Source organism: Epinephelus fuscoguttatus, linkage group LG18, assembly GCF_011397635.1.
Source record: "Epinephelus fuscoguttatus linkage group LG18, E.fuscoguttatus.final_Chr_v1".
Classification (NCBI taxonomy): domain Eukaryota; kingdom Metazoa; phylum Chordata; class Actinopteri; order Perciformes; family Serranidae; genus Epinephelus; species Epinephelus fuscoguttatus.
In genome coordinates, this window is record NC_064769.1 from 25,776,884 (window position 1) to 25,790,427 (window position 13,544).

Below are 13,544 nucleotides of genomic sequence, written 5' to 3' on the forward strand. Positions count from 1 at the left end.
TAAACAAGCCTGCTGGAGGATAGTGTTGGGTTACCATGGATATAACTGAAACCTGTCATTAAAGGATTTATTAAAACCAGTGTGCGGCTCTTTAATTCCTGTCGAGTGATACTCATCAAAAGTGTCGACCTGCCCCAGCATAAAAAACGCTTTAAGGAGTTCTCTTATTTGCTCATCAAAACTTTGGTAAAAGATTATACACGAGCTTGTTCCACCAGTTTGAGATAAGAACTGAAACAGGATCAGGAGTCTCACAAAAAGGCACAGAAGCAAGAAGGAATAAATTGGGAGCATGCTAGATTGGAAGAAAGTTTCTATTACTCCCATCACACCGTAATACATAGAAATACTATAATTACTGACAACAGCTCTCACAGGGAAGCTACAGATTTAATAGCAAAGCATTAACGAGACAAAAATGTATTTCATTGTTAGTTAGATAGTTTTCTCATAATTTGAGCCAAATATCTCCACTTCAGTGGCACTTACAAACATCAGACTTTCCGGTATTATTCCTATCTATGTTCTGAGGGGTTTTACAGAGGGGCCACTTTATTAAGTACACCTGTTCAACTGCTTGTTAATACCAATAGCTAATTAGTCAACCATGTGGCAGCAACTCAGTGCATTTAGTCATGTAGACATGGTCAAGTCGACCTGCTCAAGTTCACACTGAGCATCAGAATGAGGAAGAAAGGTGATTTAAGTGACTTTGAACATGGCATGGTTGTTGGTGCCAGATGGGCTGGTCTGAGTTTTTCAGAAACTGCTGATCTACTGGGATTTTCACACACAACCATCTCTAGGGTTTACAGAGGATGGTCCCAAAAAGAGGAAATATCCAGTGAGCAGCAGTTCTCTGGGTGAAAGTGCCTTGTTGATGCCAGAGGTCAGAGGAGAATGGCCAGACTGGCTCAAGATGATAGAAAGGCAACAGTAACTCAAATAACCACTGGTTACAACCAAGGTCTGCAGAAGACCATCTCTGAACCAACAACACGTCCAACCTTGAAACAGATGGGCTACAGCAGCAGAAGACCACACCAGGTGCCACTCCTGTCAGCTAACAACAGGAAACTGAGGCTACAGTTCACACAGGCTCACCAAAACTGGACAATAGAAGATTGGAAAAACGTTGCCTGGTCTGATGAGTCTGGATTTCTGCTGCCACATTCAGATGGTAGGCTCAGAATTTGGTGTAAACAACATGAAAGCATGGATCCATGCTGCCTTGTATCAACGGTTCAGGCTGCTGGTGGTGGTGGTGTAATGGTGTGGGGGAGATTTTCTTGGCACACTTTGGGCCCCTTAGTACCAACTGAGCATGGTTTAAACACCACAGCCTACCTGAGTATTGTTGCTGACCGTGTCCATCCCTTTATGACCACAGTGTACCCATCTTCTGATGGCTACTTCCAGCAGGATAACGCACTATGTCACAAAGCTCAGATCATCTCAAACTGCTTTCTTGAACATGACAATGAGTTCACTGTACTCCAATGGCCTCCACAGTCACCAGATCTCAATCCAATAGAGCACCTTTGGGATGTGGTGGAACGGGGGACTCGCATCATGAATGTGCAGCCAACAAATCTGCAGCAACCGTGTGATGCTATCATGTCTATATGGACCAAAATCTCTGAGGAATGTTTCCAGCACCTTGCTGAATCTATGCCACCAAGAATTAAGGCAGTTCCAAAGGCAAAAGGGGTCCAACCTGGTACTAGCAAGGCGTACCTAATAAAGAGGCCGGTGAGTGTATATTATTCATAGCCTGATTTATGTAACATGTTATACTTGAAAACATGAAAAAAATTGATTATTTTATGGCTGCTGACACTTTTGTTTTCTGATTTATGAAGTGATACAAAGAGATAATGCAGCGTCTAATGCAGGGCGTCTCCCCTTTAGACCCTTAGAGAGGGGAGAGTGATTACCACCATCACTATGCCTGTCAGCAGGTGGGACTGGGTATAGTAATTGTAGTAACAGGGTCACTCACAAAGCTGTACACTCACCAGTTTAGCCCCTTATAGGGAATTGAATTCAAATCCAATAACATAGGGCTTGGAGTAATAAGACTCTGCCATACTGATACTGACCACCAGCATACCAAGTGGAGAGAGCTGAGGTGAGGTCATGGACAGAGAGCGGAGAGCGGTGAAGGATGAGCCAAAGAGTAACTGTAGTGAGATTTATAAAAAAAAAAAAAAAAAAAAAAAAAGTGTAAGGAAAAAAGTAAAATCTGTGTAAAGTGAGGGAAAAAGAGAAGTGTTAGAGAGGCAGAGAGAAAGCAATACTGACCAGGATTCCCAGGCTGGTGGAGAAGAAGGGCGAGGTGAAGTCAATGACTTGGCTTCTGGCCGAATTAATGCTAAAAGACGTCACTGCCAGGTGGGCAGCGCCACTGAGCAGATCACCCACCAATCCCGTCCAGCGACCATTCTTGAACCCCCCATACTTCCCATCGCCCACGATATAGAGGTCAAAAGTAAAGCCCATGTCCTCTGCCAGCTTCTCCAGCAGGTCTATGCAGTACCCATAACAACACTTCTTCAGTTCCGTGGGAACAGATCCGTTGCGTCCTGAAAGATTCTTGAAAAATTCTTTCAAAACTGAAGTTTCATTGGTGAGCGGGTCGAGGCACAACTGGCCCGCGGGACACATCCCGTCCCCATCCACCTCTCGGGTGAACACAAACGGGTGCTCCACCAGCGTCACCACCCGCATGTGCAGCCGCGTGGATCGCCGCCAGTCCCCTCCGCCCCCAGACCCCTGATGGTTTGGCCAGGCCCGCTGGTCCATCAGAACTTTCCCCCTTCGCCAGCGTCCCATGCGGGTCCAGGTTGGCTGGCCGAGAGGATCCAGCTGGAGGGACCAGATGTAGTGATGGGCCTCTGAGGTGACATTCTGGCTGCGTGTGTCTCTGGATATCAAACCGCTCTGGCCCTCGAATGATGTGTTGGATAGAAATCTGAGGGGAATGAGGGGAGAGAGAAAAAAGAAATGACAAGAGGGAAACAGGGAGATACGGGGAGGAGAGAGGTGGAAGGAGGACGACAGAGACAGAGGAAAGCAGACGGGTTGGAGGAGGAAAGGTAATTTTAGGTGCTTCCATCATTTGACCAATATATAAACATAATTTGTCTTGGGTATTTCCTTCCTTGCAGATGTGTCCTTGGAAATGACTGAAAGGAGTTCGTCACACAGATCCAGGAGTATCTTAAAAATTAAACCAACAACAACTGTCCAATTGATTTTGGCATTAGTCATAAACACATATATACCTCGTAAGAAATATAAAGTAATATCTACACTATATCAATGTTTATAAGGGAGAAGAGGAAACAGGACACTAAATGTAAAGCTGAAATGGGTGAAAGAACTGAATGTGAATATTACAAGAGATGAATGGTTGCATATTTGGAATACACAAAGGTCTACAACATCCTCTCATTCTTGGAGAGAGCGCTGTTGGAAGAATATAATTAGATCCTTTATTACAACACAGATAAAGGGCAAATACCTGTCTATAGTACAACCATGTTGGAGAAGATGTGGGGCAATAAATGTGTATCATATGGTAATTATTTTTTGGGTTATGATATACCTAGATCATGCATGGTGTTGTACTAAGGCAATATGGCTGGAGGAACTGTGTTAAGAAAAGACAGATACCAACTGAAAATCTTGTTGGCAGCCTGTAAAAGGGCCATCACGAAGAGATGGTATAAGGCAGAACCACCAACACAAGATGAATGCATGAAATTTGGGAACTAAATATATGATATGGAACTGTTAACCCACAGGATAATCCTCCTCAAGACGAGAGATGTCGAGAGCAATGGGAGAAATGTACAGAGTTTACATGTCAGTAACATGATGAGAGACTCTAAGTGACACAGGGATGAATAGCTTTGAGAGACAGGGCAATGTGGACCATTTTATTTATTAGTATACTTATATCTGTTTGTATCTGTTTTGTATTCCTTTTTTCAATAAAAATAATGTTAAGAAAATATATGTAACTTGCAGACTTGACATGCATGATGACAATAAACACGTCAGACACGTCACAATGTTTGTGTCTGCTAGAGCTGTTGGGTGGCAAATTGGATTCAGCCAGACTGGGTTTAATGTCTGTTAATCTCATAATGATTATTAGCCAATAATTATCTTCATCCTTCATCCTGCAAAATAAATCGATTGTTAAGTGGACAACTGAGAATAAAACTACAAGTTCAACATTTTGTATATTATGGTCTTTGCTCATTTCCAAAAGGTTTAAAAGACATCACAAACTGAATTAATCTTAAATTAAATTTGTAGTGTGATGCAGTAACTGCAGTAGTTTAAAGTTTTAAATGACGTGCTTTTACTGTAAAGATGTGACTGAACATTTTACCAGCCCTCCAACCCAACACAATTTCCCATAGAATAGAAACACGTTTGACCAGTGTCACAAAATAATTGCATACTGATCCTCAACAAACCACAGATCTTGATACATTGTACATATATAATACGCCAGAGTTACCCTTCTCTATTTTGGTGCATTTTAAAACAAACAAACAAAAAAAAAACTGGTTCAACTTAAAAAAAAAAAAAAAAAATGAGAGTAACAATGTGCATGCATCTTTTTAAGTACTTTCAACTCTGGCATCGTTGAATCAATCCAATGAGTGTTTTATAATCTATAATCTTAATTAGTTTACTACAACCAACATGATTTGCATTGACCTCAAAAAGCTTAATTAAGTTAAACCAACTTAATATTTATCCAAATGTTGTGGTGACCTTTAGTAGTCAAATTATTTAATTAAAGATATGAAAAACTTCTTTTGTTTATGTGTTATCCACTAACCCCATTAATCATTTTTGAGAATGTACTTTGATAATTATTAGCTGGTTCAGCTTAAGGTAACAATTTGCATGCATCTTTTTAAGTAGTTTCAACTCTGGCATTATTGAGTCAGTCCTATGAGTCTTTTATAATCTGACAAACTCAATTAGTTTAGTAAAACTGGCATGATTTGCTTTGACCTTGCTTCATTAAGTTAAATGTCAAATTATTTAATTTAAGATATCCTACTTAATAGTGTCAAAATTATTTTGATGTTGACCAGCATCTTAAAATAAGTTGTTAACTGCCTAAAACACGTTAATGTAACAAACGTATTTTTTTTTTTTATGCAGAGGCAATTCTTCATTTTATGCGTTATCCATTAAGCCTATGAATTACTTTAAGGGTGCACTCCAAAAAATGTTTCAGTATAATCTGAAAAACTTAATTAGTTTAGTTCAGCCAACATGATTTGCTTTGACCATGAAAGTGTAATTAAGTTAAACCAACTTAACTTTTATCCAAAAGTTGAGGTGGTATTTAGTGGTCAAATTATTGAATATAAGATATTCTAACTTATTTTAATTCCATCCTACTCAAAAAGGGTTTGATTTTGACCAACTTCTTAATATAAGTTGTTAACCAACTCAAACAATGTTAATGTAACAAATGTAGTTTATTTTATGCTAAAAATGTCTTTATTTAATGCATTCTCCACCCCATGGATGGCAGCTGAGACAAAAGTATCCAGTACTTGAGATGAACAGTATGATAGATGCGAACACCATTAAACTACCAAAGATTGTCATCTGGGTTAAATAAATAAAAAATACTGGTCATAGTAAAAAAAGGACCAAGTATCCTCATTTTCAGGTTCATATTTGTTCTAGTAGAAACCCCAAATGCATGTTAACATGCTTTAATCATCAAAAAACACTTTGTGTCCTCACACTGTCTGTGCTGGAACACCTATATTCACCCTCTGTCTGAAACACTTTTTTTTAGCACCAGTCACTTTACACTCCCCTCTCAGAACAGCCCAGTCTGATCTGACTGGTCAGCGCTTCCAGGTCTTCTGCACCTCGGCATGTCTCTACTGTCATTACCATGAAAAATCACCAAAAGGGGCTTTTAAACACGACCTGACACGTTGCAGCAGATCTAAAATAGGGGAGAAAATGACAACATGAACAACCAAGAATACTCCCTGACATTAGCATATGGCTACATGTATCAGCGTCGGCAGGGATGTAAATTTAGACAGTGGGGCCGGTGTTCAAAGAAGAAGTCTCATTAAATAAAAAAACAGTGCCATTTGCTGTTTAAGCCCTAAAAAAAGCAAATCCACTTCTGTCATGTTTCTTTTTTCTTTTTTTGTAAAACAGTCAGCAGCATCTATAACAAAAGTATAAGCTTATTCTATAACTATAAATCACCTAATTTATAAATCAATTATTTTATAACTATATATCAACTAATAAAATGGTTAAATCAAAGTAATAATTTCTTCTTCTTTAGTTTGTGATATAAAGATATGCAGTGATGATTATTGAGTAAAATATATGTTGATGTTATCCAGTGTCAAGTTTCATATTGTTGGATGATATGTGAACGATAGCATGCACTAGGGCTTGTCATAATAGTGTACACTGGAGCCCATAGCAACTACCTTATGGCCTAAGGTAGGCCAGTGGTTTTCAAGATACACCTGTATTTATATCTGTGCACAATATAACGTGTTGTCACTCTTATCACGACATAAGACAAAAAAATACAGAATAAGACAGGTAGCTTTCATGATACTGTCTACTTTCCTGTAGACCTGTAGTCCTGTTCCTGCGATCCATTGTCCCACTCATGGCTTTCTCTTTTTAAGTGTTATCATCCCTCAATCAGGGCTTTTATCACACACTTAAAACCCCTATGCACAAAAAGCAACAAATATTTTCCCTGTGAAGGATTTTTTTTTAAATTCAATTCAATTAAATTATTTTTTTTTAGCTAGACTTTGCCACTTTATTAGGAAATGGGTGCCCACCCCATACTGATGCAGTCAATTAAAAATTCATTGAAAATGTTTTTGGATAGGCCCAGTCGAATACTGCAATTATTCAGTTCAATTCAATTTTATTTCTAAAGCCCAATAGTACAAATCATACTTTGCCTCAGAGGGCTTTACAGCATACGACACCCCTCTCTCACAGATGATAAGGAAAAACTCCACCAAAAAAAAAAAAAAAAACTTTAACGGGGAAATAATAGTAGAAATGTGTAGTCACAAAATCCCATGGCACACCATTTGAGGGGTCCATGTCATTGGTTCAACAGCCTATTGGTTCGACATCCCATTAGTCCAACTGTCCACGGTGCTGAACGGCTCGCGGTGGGCGTATGGTGTGCCGCGACCGGCTTGAGGCGGAGCAGGCTCACGGCGTATGTGTTTGTCACTTTCTTTTTCATTTTAACCCACACCATGATCTTTTCCTGACCCTAACCAAGTGGTTTTTGTGCCTAAACCTAACCAGACCTTAACCACAGGGCGTCATGATGATTTCGGAACGGACTTCGGAACAATGGGTTTAATATGGTCGGAACAATGGGCTGTCGAACCAATGGGCAGTTCCCCCATTTGAGAACCACTGGCATCAGCTATGAAATGTAAATAGTTGCAGTAGCGTGCCTGCAGCAGATTGCCATACAAATAAATCTGTCATGACCTGACATCAGCTTGTCGCCTAAAAAGTTAAAACACATTATTTAGAACAGTCTGACACTTGAGGTTTTTGCTTACGGGAATTACTTCTTCTAACATTTACCTTTTTATTTGAAACTTTGGCCACGTTTAATAGAAACATTGGACACTGTCATATGATAGATATATTACAGAGGATAAGGAAAAGCACAACCTTTAAAAAAGGAATGACTTGGTTACAGTTACTGAAAGATTGTGGTCATGAGTGCGGTCATCTGTTGGGGTAAAGGGGAAACAAACAGCAGCCTGCCTTGTCAAAGCCACACGCTTTGTTGACTCTTCGATCCACAGCAGCCTGCTCCCTGAGAGGGTCTGCTGTGCTGGGATAACATCACGCTACGCTACATCCGACTTTTGTACATGTAGAAACATGTCATACAAGCATCTAAACAAGCGACTGATACTGCTGTTTTTCTGGTGAAGACAACTACCCAACGGGGATATGACGGCTAAATTCAGAGTATTATCGACCTTCCTATTGTATTCAAGTTAAAGACCTTTGTATCAATGTATACAGAATATTTTCTTGGAGAAATATACACAGCTGCTACAGAAGTTTTCTGCTTGCTTGCTTTTTTTGTACAATTGCCAATGAGAAAAACCTTTTCCAGATACTTTAGGATTTCTGCAGCTGGGATTTACAGGCTTATATTTTAACCTTGGTTAGTTTATACAAGAATCCCAATTTAATGGTGTAACACCAGCACCGGAGAGGTGTATTATCTAGGTGGCCTCAGTAGCTGTCTGGAGTGTGTTTGTGTGTGTATGTGTGTGTGTGTGTGACAGGATAAGACAGCCCACGGTCCAGTGATCACGCCATCTCTCTCACTGAGCCATGCTACTGGCTGTCTGAGAGTGTCAGATACCGGAGCAGGCGCACACACTCACACCCACACACAGGGAAAAAAAACAAAAAAACACACACGCGCTGGTCCACTGGAATGGATATGTTTGGATGTAAGAAACAATGCAGGCAGTCGTTGTGTGCAAGCAGATGCACCCCTCTTCGATACACCTTCAGGAGGTAATGATGTAAATGATGCGACCTTTTCCGAAATGTCTCTTTCGTGTCACCTTGCTCAGCGTTAAAAAATCCCTTTTCCACCACCTTGTCTGCTTTCCTACGTCTTTAGCTGGTGTTAAGTCAACCTGACAGCTCAACTAGTCCGTCTGAAGGTCAGTGTCTTCACTGCAGCTTGTAGCTGTTAAGCTACCTGGGGAATGTGTCTTTTTTTCCTGGCTGTACGCAGTGGAAGTGACATGCTCTTGCACATTCCTGACAGTGGACTGGGTGTTGCGTGTTAAAAGTGAAATGTCACATTGTGGTGAAAAAAAATACACATTATAAAAGTTAATATTTCGTGTTCGGCATTTTAGTGTGTTTCATTGTTGGAAGTTTCAGACTAATTCTAGCAGGATATGTCGCCTAATTTTGCCTCCAGCGGAAAGCCACTTCTTAGAAAGTCACAGACGCTCTCTTTCACTCAGAGGTAGCTCCACCATTGCTGTATCCCACAAACATGCTGCAGCAAACATGGATCAAAATGTTAAAGAGATAAGTGCTGCGAGTGTACATGTGGGTTTTCCCATGTAACTCTTTTTAAGGGATTTAATGGACTATTTTCCATCATGCATGAAGTGGAAGCAGGCAGGGAGCAGGGAGCAGTAAGAGGCGGCTTGCAGAGACTACACTCACTGTGGAGCAGAAATTACTACCACTCCACTCACATAATCAGAACTCCAGGGTTCTCATTACAACCGGGCTTGATCCTGATTGGCTCCACTCATTAATGAACTACTGAATTCCTCTAATCAGACGGGTTTGAAGTGGTTGAAGTGACACACCCATAGGACTGCTGTGCCTGGGGGTGACTTAGAAAGAAGCAGCAGTGATGGTGGAGATGCCACTTTTCCTGCTGATATTCATTTCCAGTGGTTGAATGTAGGTACATTTACACAAGCAAGTACTTAAGTACAAACTGAAGTCCCTGAACTTTACTTGAATGCACACTATGCAGGATTGTCCTTGAAAAAACAATGTATAGACTCATACAGAAGTATCCCTCTCAGTCATCACTTAGGACCAATAATAATAATAATAGTAATGATAATAATAATACATTTAATTTATAGGCACCTTTCAGGACACTTAAGGCCACCTTCACAGCAAAGATAGAGAAATAAAATAGTCAATGAGATAAGGAATAAAGTAATATAAAACAATAAATGCTAAAAATAAAATAACAATAACATGACAACAAATAAATAATCAGCAAAACAAGTTTACAGTGAACAAAAATTCAGTGTAAATAGTGGATGATTGTGGCAAGATGGACAGGAGTCAAACTAAATATCTTTAAGTATAAGTCTAAGTCATACTTTTACTTTGCTACAATTCAGAGGGAAATAGTGAACATTTCACGTCACTGCATAATTCAAACAGTTACAGTTACTGATAACTTAAGACATTAAGATTTTATACGTAAACCCATCATGCAAATATCAGTAGCCTAAAATCCATAACAAGGCACATTTCTCTGTGTTGATTACTTATATTTCAGATACTTTAAGTACATATTATAATTAATAGTTATGTACTTGTGTGTAAGTAACATTTAACCTTTTGAGCAAATTGGCTTGATTTCTTTTAACCACATGGGAAAAAGGCACCAAAAGAAGAAGTAACCCAAAAAATTAGCAAGAAAATATTAAAGAGAGAAAATTAAAAACAAGAAAATTAGTAAAAGAAAGAAAGAAAGAAAGACAGTGTGCTGAAAAATTATAATAATTCTCTCACATAATTTTAAAATGTAATAATACTGCTACTAATAATAATCATTATAAATATAGTTTTCCCTCTAACTCTTTTTGAAAAGTAATTTTCTATATGTAGCAGTTTTTTTTTTTTGGGGGGCAATTTGTAGGACAAGTTGCCCATTGCCTTTTCTACCTTTTCCTCTATCCCAGCTAACACTGGGCGAGAGGTGGGGTTCACCCTGGACAGATCGCCAGACTATCGCAGGGCTGACACATAGAGACAGACAACCATTCACACCTACGGACAATTAGAGTCACCAATTAACCTATCCCCAATCTGCATGTCTTTGGACTGTGGGAGGAAGCCAGAGAACCCGGAGAAAACCCACAAGAGGCGGGGTACACCCTGGACAAGTCGCCAGACTATCGCAGGGCTGACACATAGAGACAGACAACCATTCACACTCACATTCACACCTACGGACAATTTAGAGTCACCAATTAACCTGCATGTCTTTGGACTGTGGGAGGAAGCCGGAGTACCTGGAGAAAACCCACGCTGACACAGGGAGAACATACAAACTCCACACAGAAGGGCTCCCACACCCAGGATCGAACCAGGAACCCTCTTGCTGTGAGGCGACAGTGCTAACCACCACACACTTGTAACATTTTTTTTAAATCATTTAATTGTTATTTTAACTTATTCTAACTGAATACTTTCCCACAGCACAGATTATTTTATAGGTAGGTAAGAAACTGAGTTTGAAGTGTATTCCAAAGATAGGTGCCATGTAGGTGTTATCACGACATCAGAACAACTCAATTTTGTGAGTATTTTTAGTCTTCATGTGTGCAAACGCAGAACTGCAACCATGAAAACAACCCTAAAATGATTTTAGGTTTAGAGCCAAAGTAGTCTTAGCAGACTTATAAGTCTTAGACTTGTAATCTTCATATTCCTAAATAGAGCACAGAATCACATGCAGTGTAACTTCTACAGAACTTTGCTTTCCTTTTTATGAATGAGCTGGTTTGGAGAAGCTTGAATGATACAAAACTTTTGTCCAGCTAATGACTCATGCAGGGGCAGGTGCATGTCAAATACATGAGGACTTTTCCAGGTCACTGACTGTCTAATAAGAAATTGACTTCTGTTACATCCGGAGCTGCTCCTTCAGTCTAAATATCCAAACTATGCTTTAACTTTTCATACAGTGCCACATGAATCATTTCCACCCCATGAATGGAAAAATGGAGGCATCTGACGCAGAGTGACGTCTGGGTGAATCACGTCTATTACGCAGCAACATTAACTCAATGTCATGTCTGCCTCGTGTTCTTTCCAATGAATCACCCACATAAAAGGAATCTGGGCGTAATGTAAGGGCTGAATGAAAACAGATGGGAGTACCCTTAAATGCTCATATCTTATATTACTCGCAGAATATCAGTCAACAACATGAAACGTGTTTTTCAGTTGATGTCAAAACATCTTGTTCTTAACACCAGGAGATTCAAAAATAAGCAAATGCCGCTGCCTTTTTAGCAGCATAAAAGTGTCTGCCAAGAGCATCCCTCCTTGTTAAAGCAATCCCTCCCTGAAGCAAACAGAAAGGGTTTTATTTACATTGGTTCAGGACATGCAACCCTCAAAGGGGACATTTCTTATATAGCCTTTTCTATCTTTATCGCTCAGCTGGCTGGCACATCAGGGTACTAAACTTATACTTATATCAAGGCTTTGGTGGGCATGCATCACTTTAAAATGATTTTTTTTTATCACGAAGGATTGTCTCTGGTGGGAAAAAATGAATAAGATAAGCCTCTGCTATTCATCCTGGCTATATCTTATCTGTTAATACAGGACTTTTGCCCCCTGTAGCTTATCTGTATCTGCATCTGCAGGGGTTATTTACAGTATTTATGGGAAAATGTCTTTCTCTCTTTATTTTCATCTCTGTCTTCTTCTTTCTTTTTCTGCACCCTACTTTTTCTCTTTCCCTGCTTGGTTATCGCATCTTTTTGCCACCTATCCAGTGATTCTCCTCCCTCAGCTTCTCAGGCTGGTGGGCAAACCTTATCAGTCTTTCTCAAAGGCTTATGCACCCTATAAATATAGATGCTTTAGAAAAGCCTACACTGTGCTGTTCTTTACCCCTTAAATACAAGGAGCATAATTACATCAATACACACATTATGTGTAGGTGCAAGTCTAACGCCTGCACACTGATCTTCATCGAGTGTTAAGAGCCCCGTTCAGACCAAAGATTCGTGACGAGATGAATTGAAAGAGATGACTACTTGGAATGGGTTGTTCTGCAACGTTCCAAAAACCTGCTGGTTCACAACAATGCAACTAGATGAGATGGTGTATCATCTCTATGCAACAACTCTCTGTACCTTCGCTCTGATTTCTGGCTTTTCAGGCTTATTTTGTGGCTGAATATAATTTGTAGCTTCTTAAAATATGAATGAGGATAGTCATAGTGAAATACTGATCATAATAAATATGCCACCATAATACAAATAAGCAATGAGAATGTGTGTGTGGAGGGGGGCATAAGCACATAGAGCAAACAGCAGCAGCGACCCATTGTCCAACACCAGCACACCACAAAGACGGAAACAGAGGGCTCGGTGGGGACAGAGCACCTGCCACAGCATGCAAACACGCCATCTGTGTTCATTTTGACTTGACCAGCAGACTACTCTACAAGTTGGCTGTTGAAACAGGTGACGTGCTTAACACTCTAAAACCAGCCACTGGCGATTTCATTGGCCGAGTTGCAAGTGACACCATCATCTGGACTGAGTCAAGCTCAGATCGGACAGTTTGCACCACTGCAACTTTTCTCTGCAACGTTCTAGCACAGTTTTGTCTCATCGTGAATCTCATCATCTTCACTTCTTTAAAAAAGTACTCAAATACCCTAATGAATCCCATTGACCACTCTAAAACAAAGGCAGTAACCAGTAGCTACTGACTGCTTGCTAACTCCTGCTAAACAGTGATTCTCTTATCATGGCTTAGTCGCAGTTACCAGACACGTCAGGCCTGAGCTGTCAGTTTTGAAGGGAAGCTGGTAGGGAAGCTGTAATGAGAGCAATGAGTGCATTTGTGAATAGTCACTCTTAACACCAAAGTGCACTCTGGTACAAAGTGGGCTGTTTGTAAATTCGGAGTGCCGT

General features: G+C 40.1%; 1 protein-coding gene across 1 annotated transcript in view; it reads right to left on the bottom strand.

The window, feature by feature from the left end:
• The window catches only part of grin3a (glutamate receptor, ionotropic, N-methyl-D-aspartate 3A), a 72,146-nt gene that overhangs the window by 32,657 nt on the left and 25,945 nt on the right, over nucleotides 1–13,544 (bottom strand). The window contains exon 3 of the mRNA XM_049559896.1: nucleotides 2,305–2,974. Coding sequence (XP_049415853.1) covers nucleotides 2,305–2,974 — 670 coding nt within the window. The remainder of the gene's footprint in view (nucleotides 1–2,304; nucleotides 2,975–13,544) is intronic.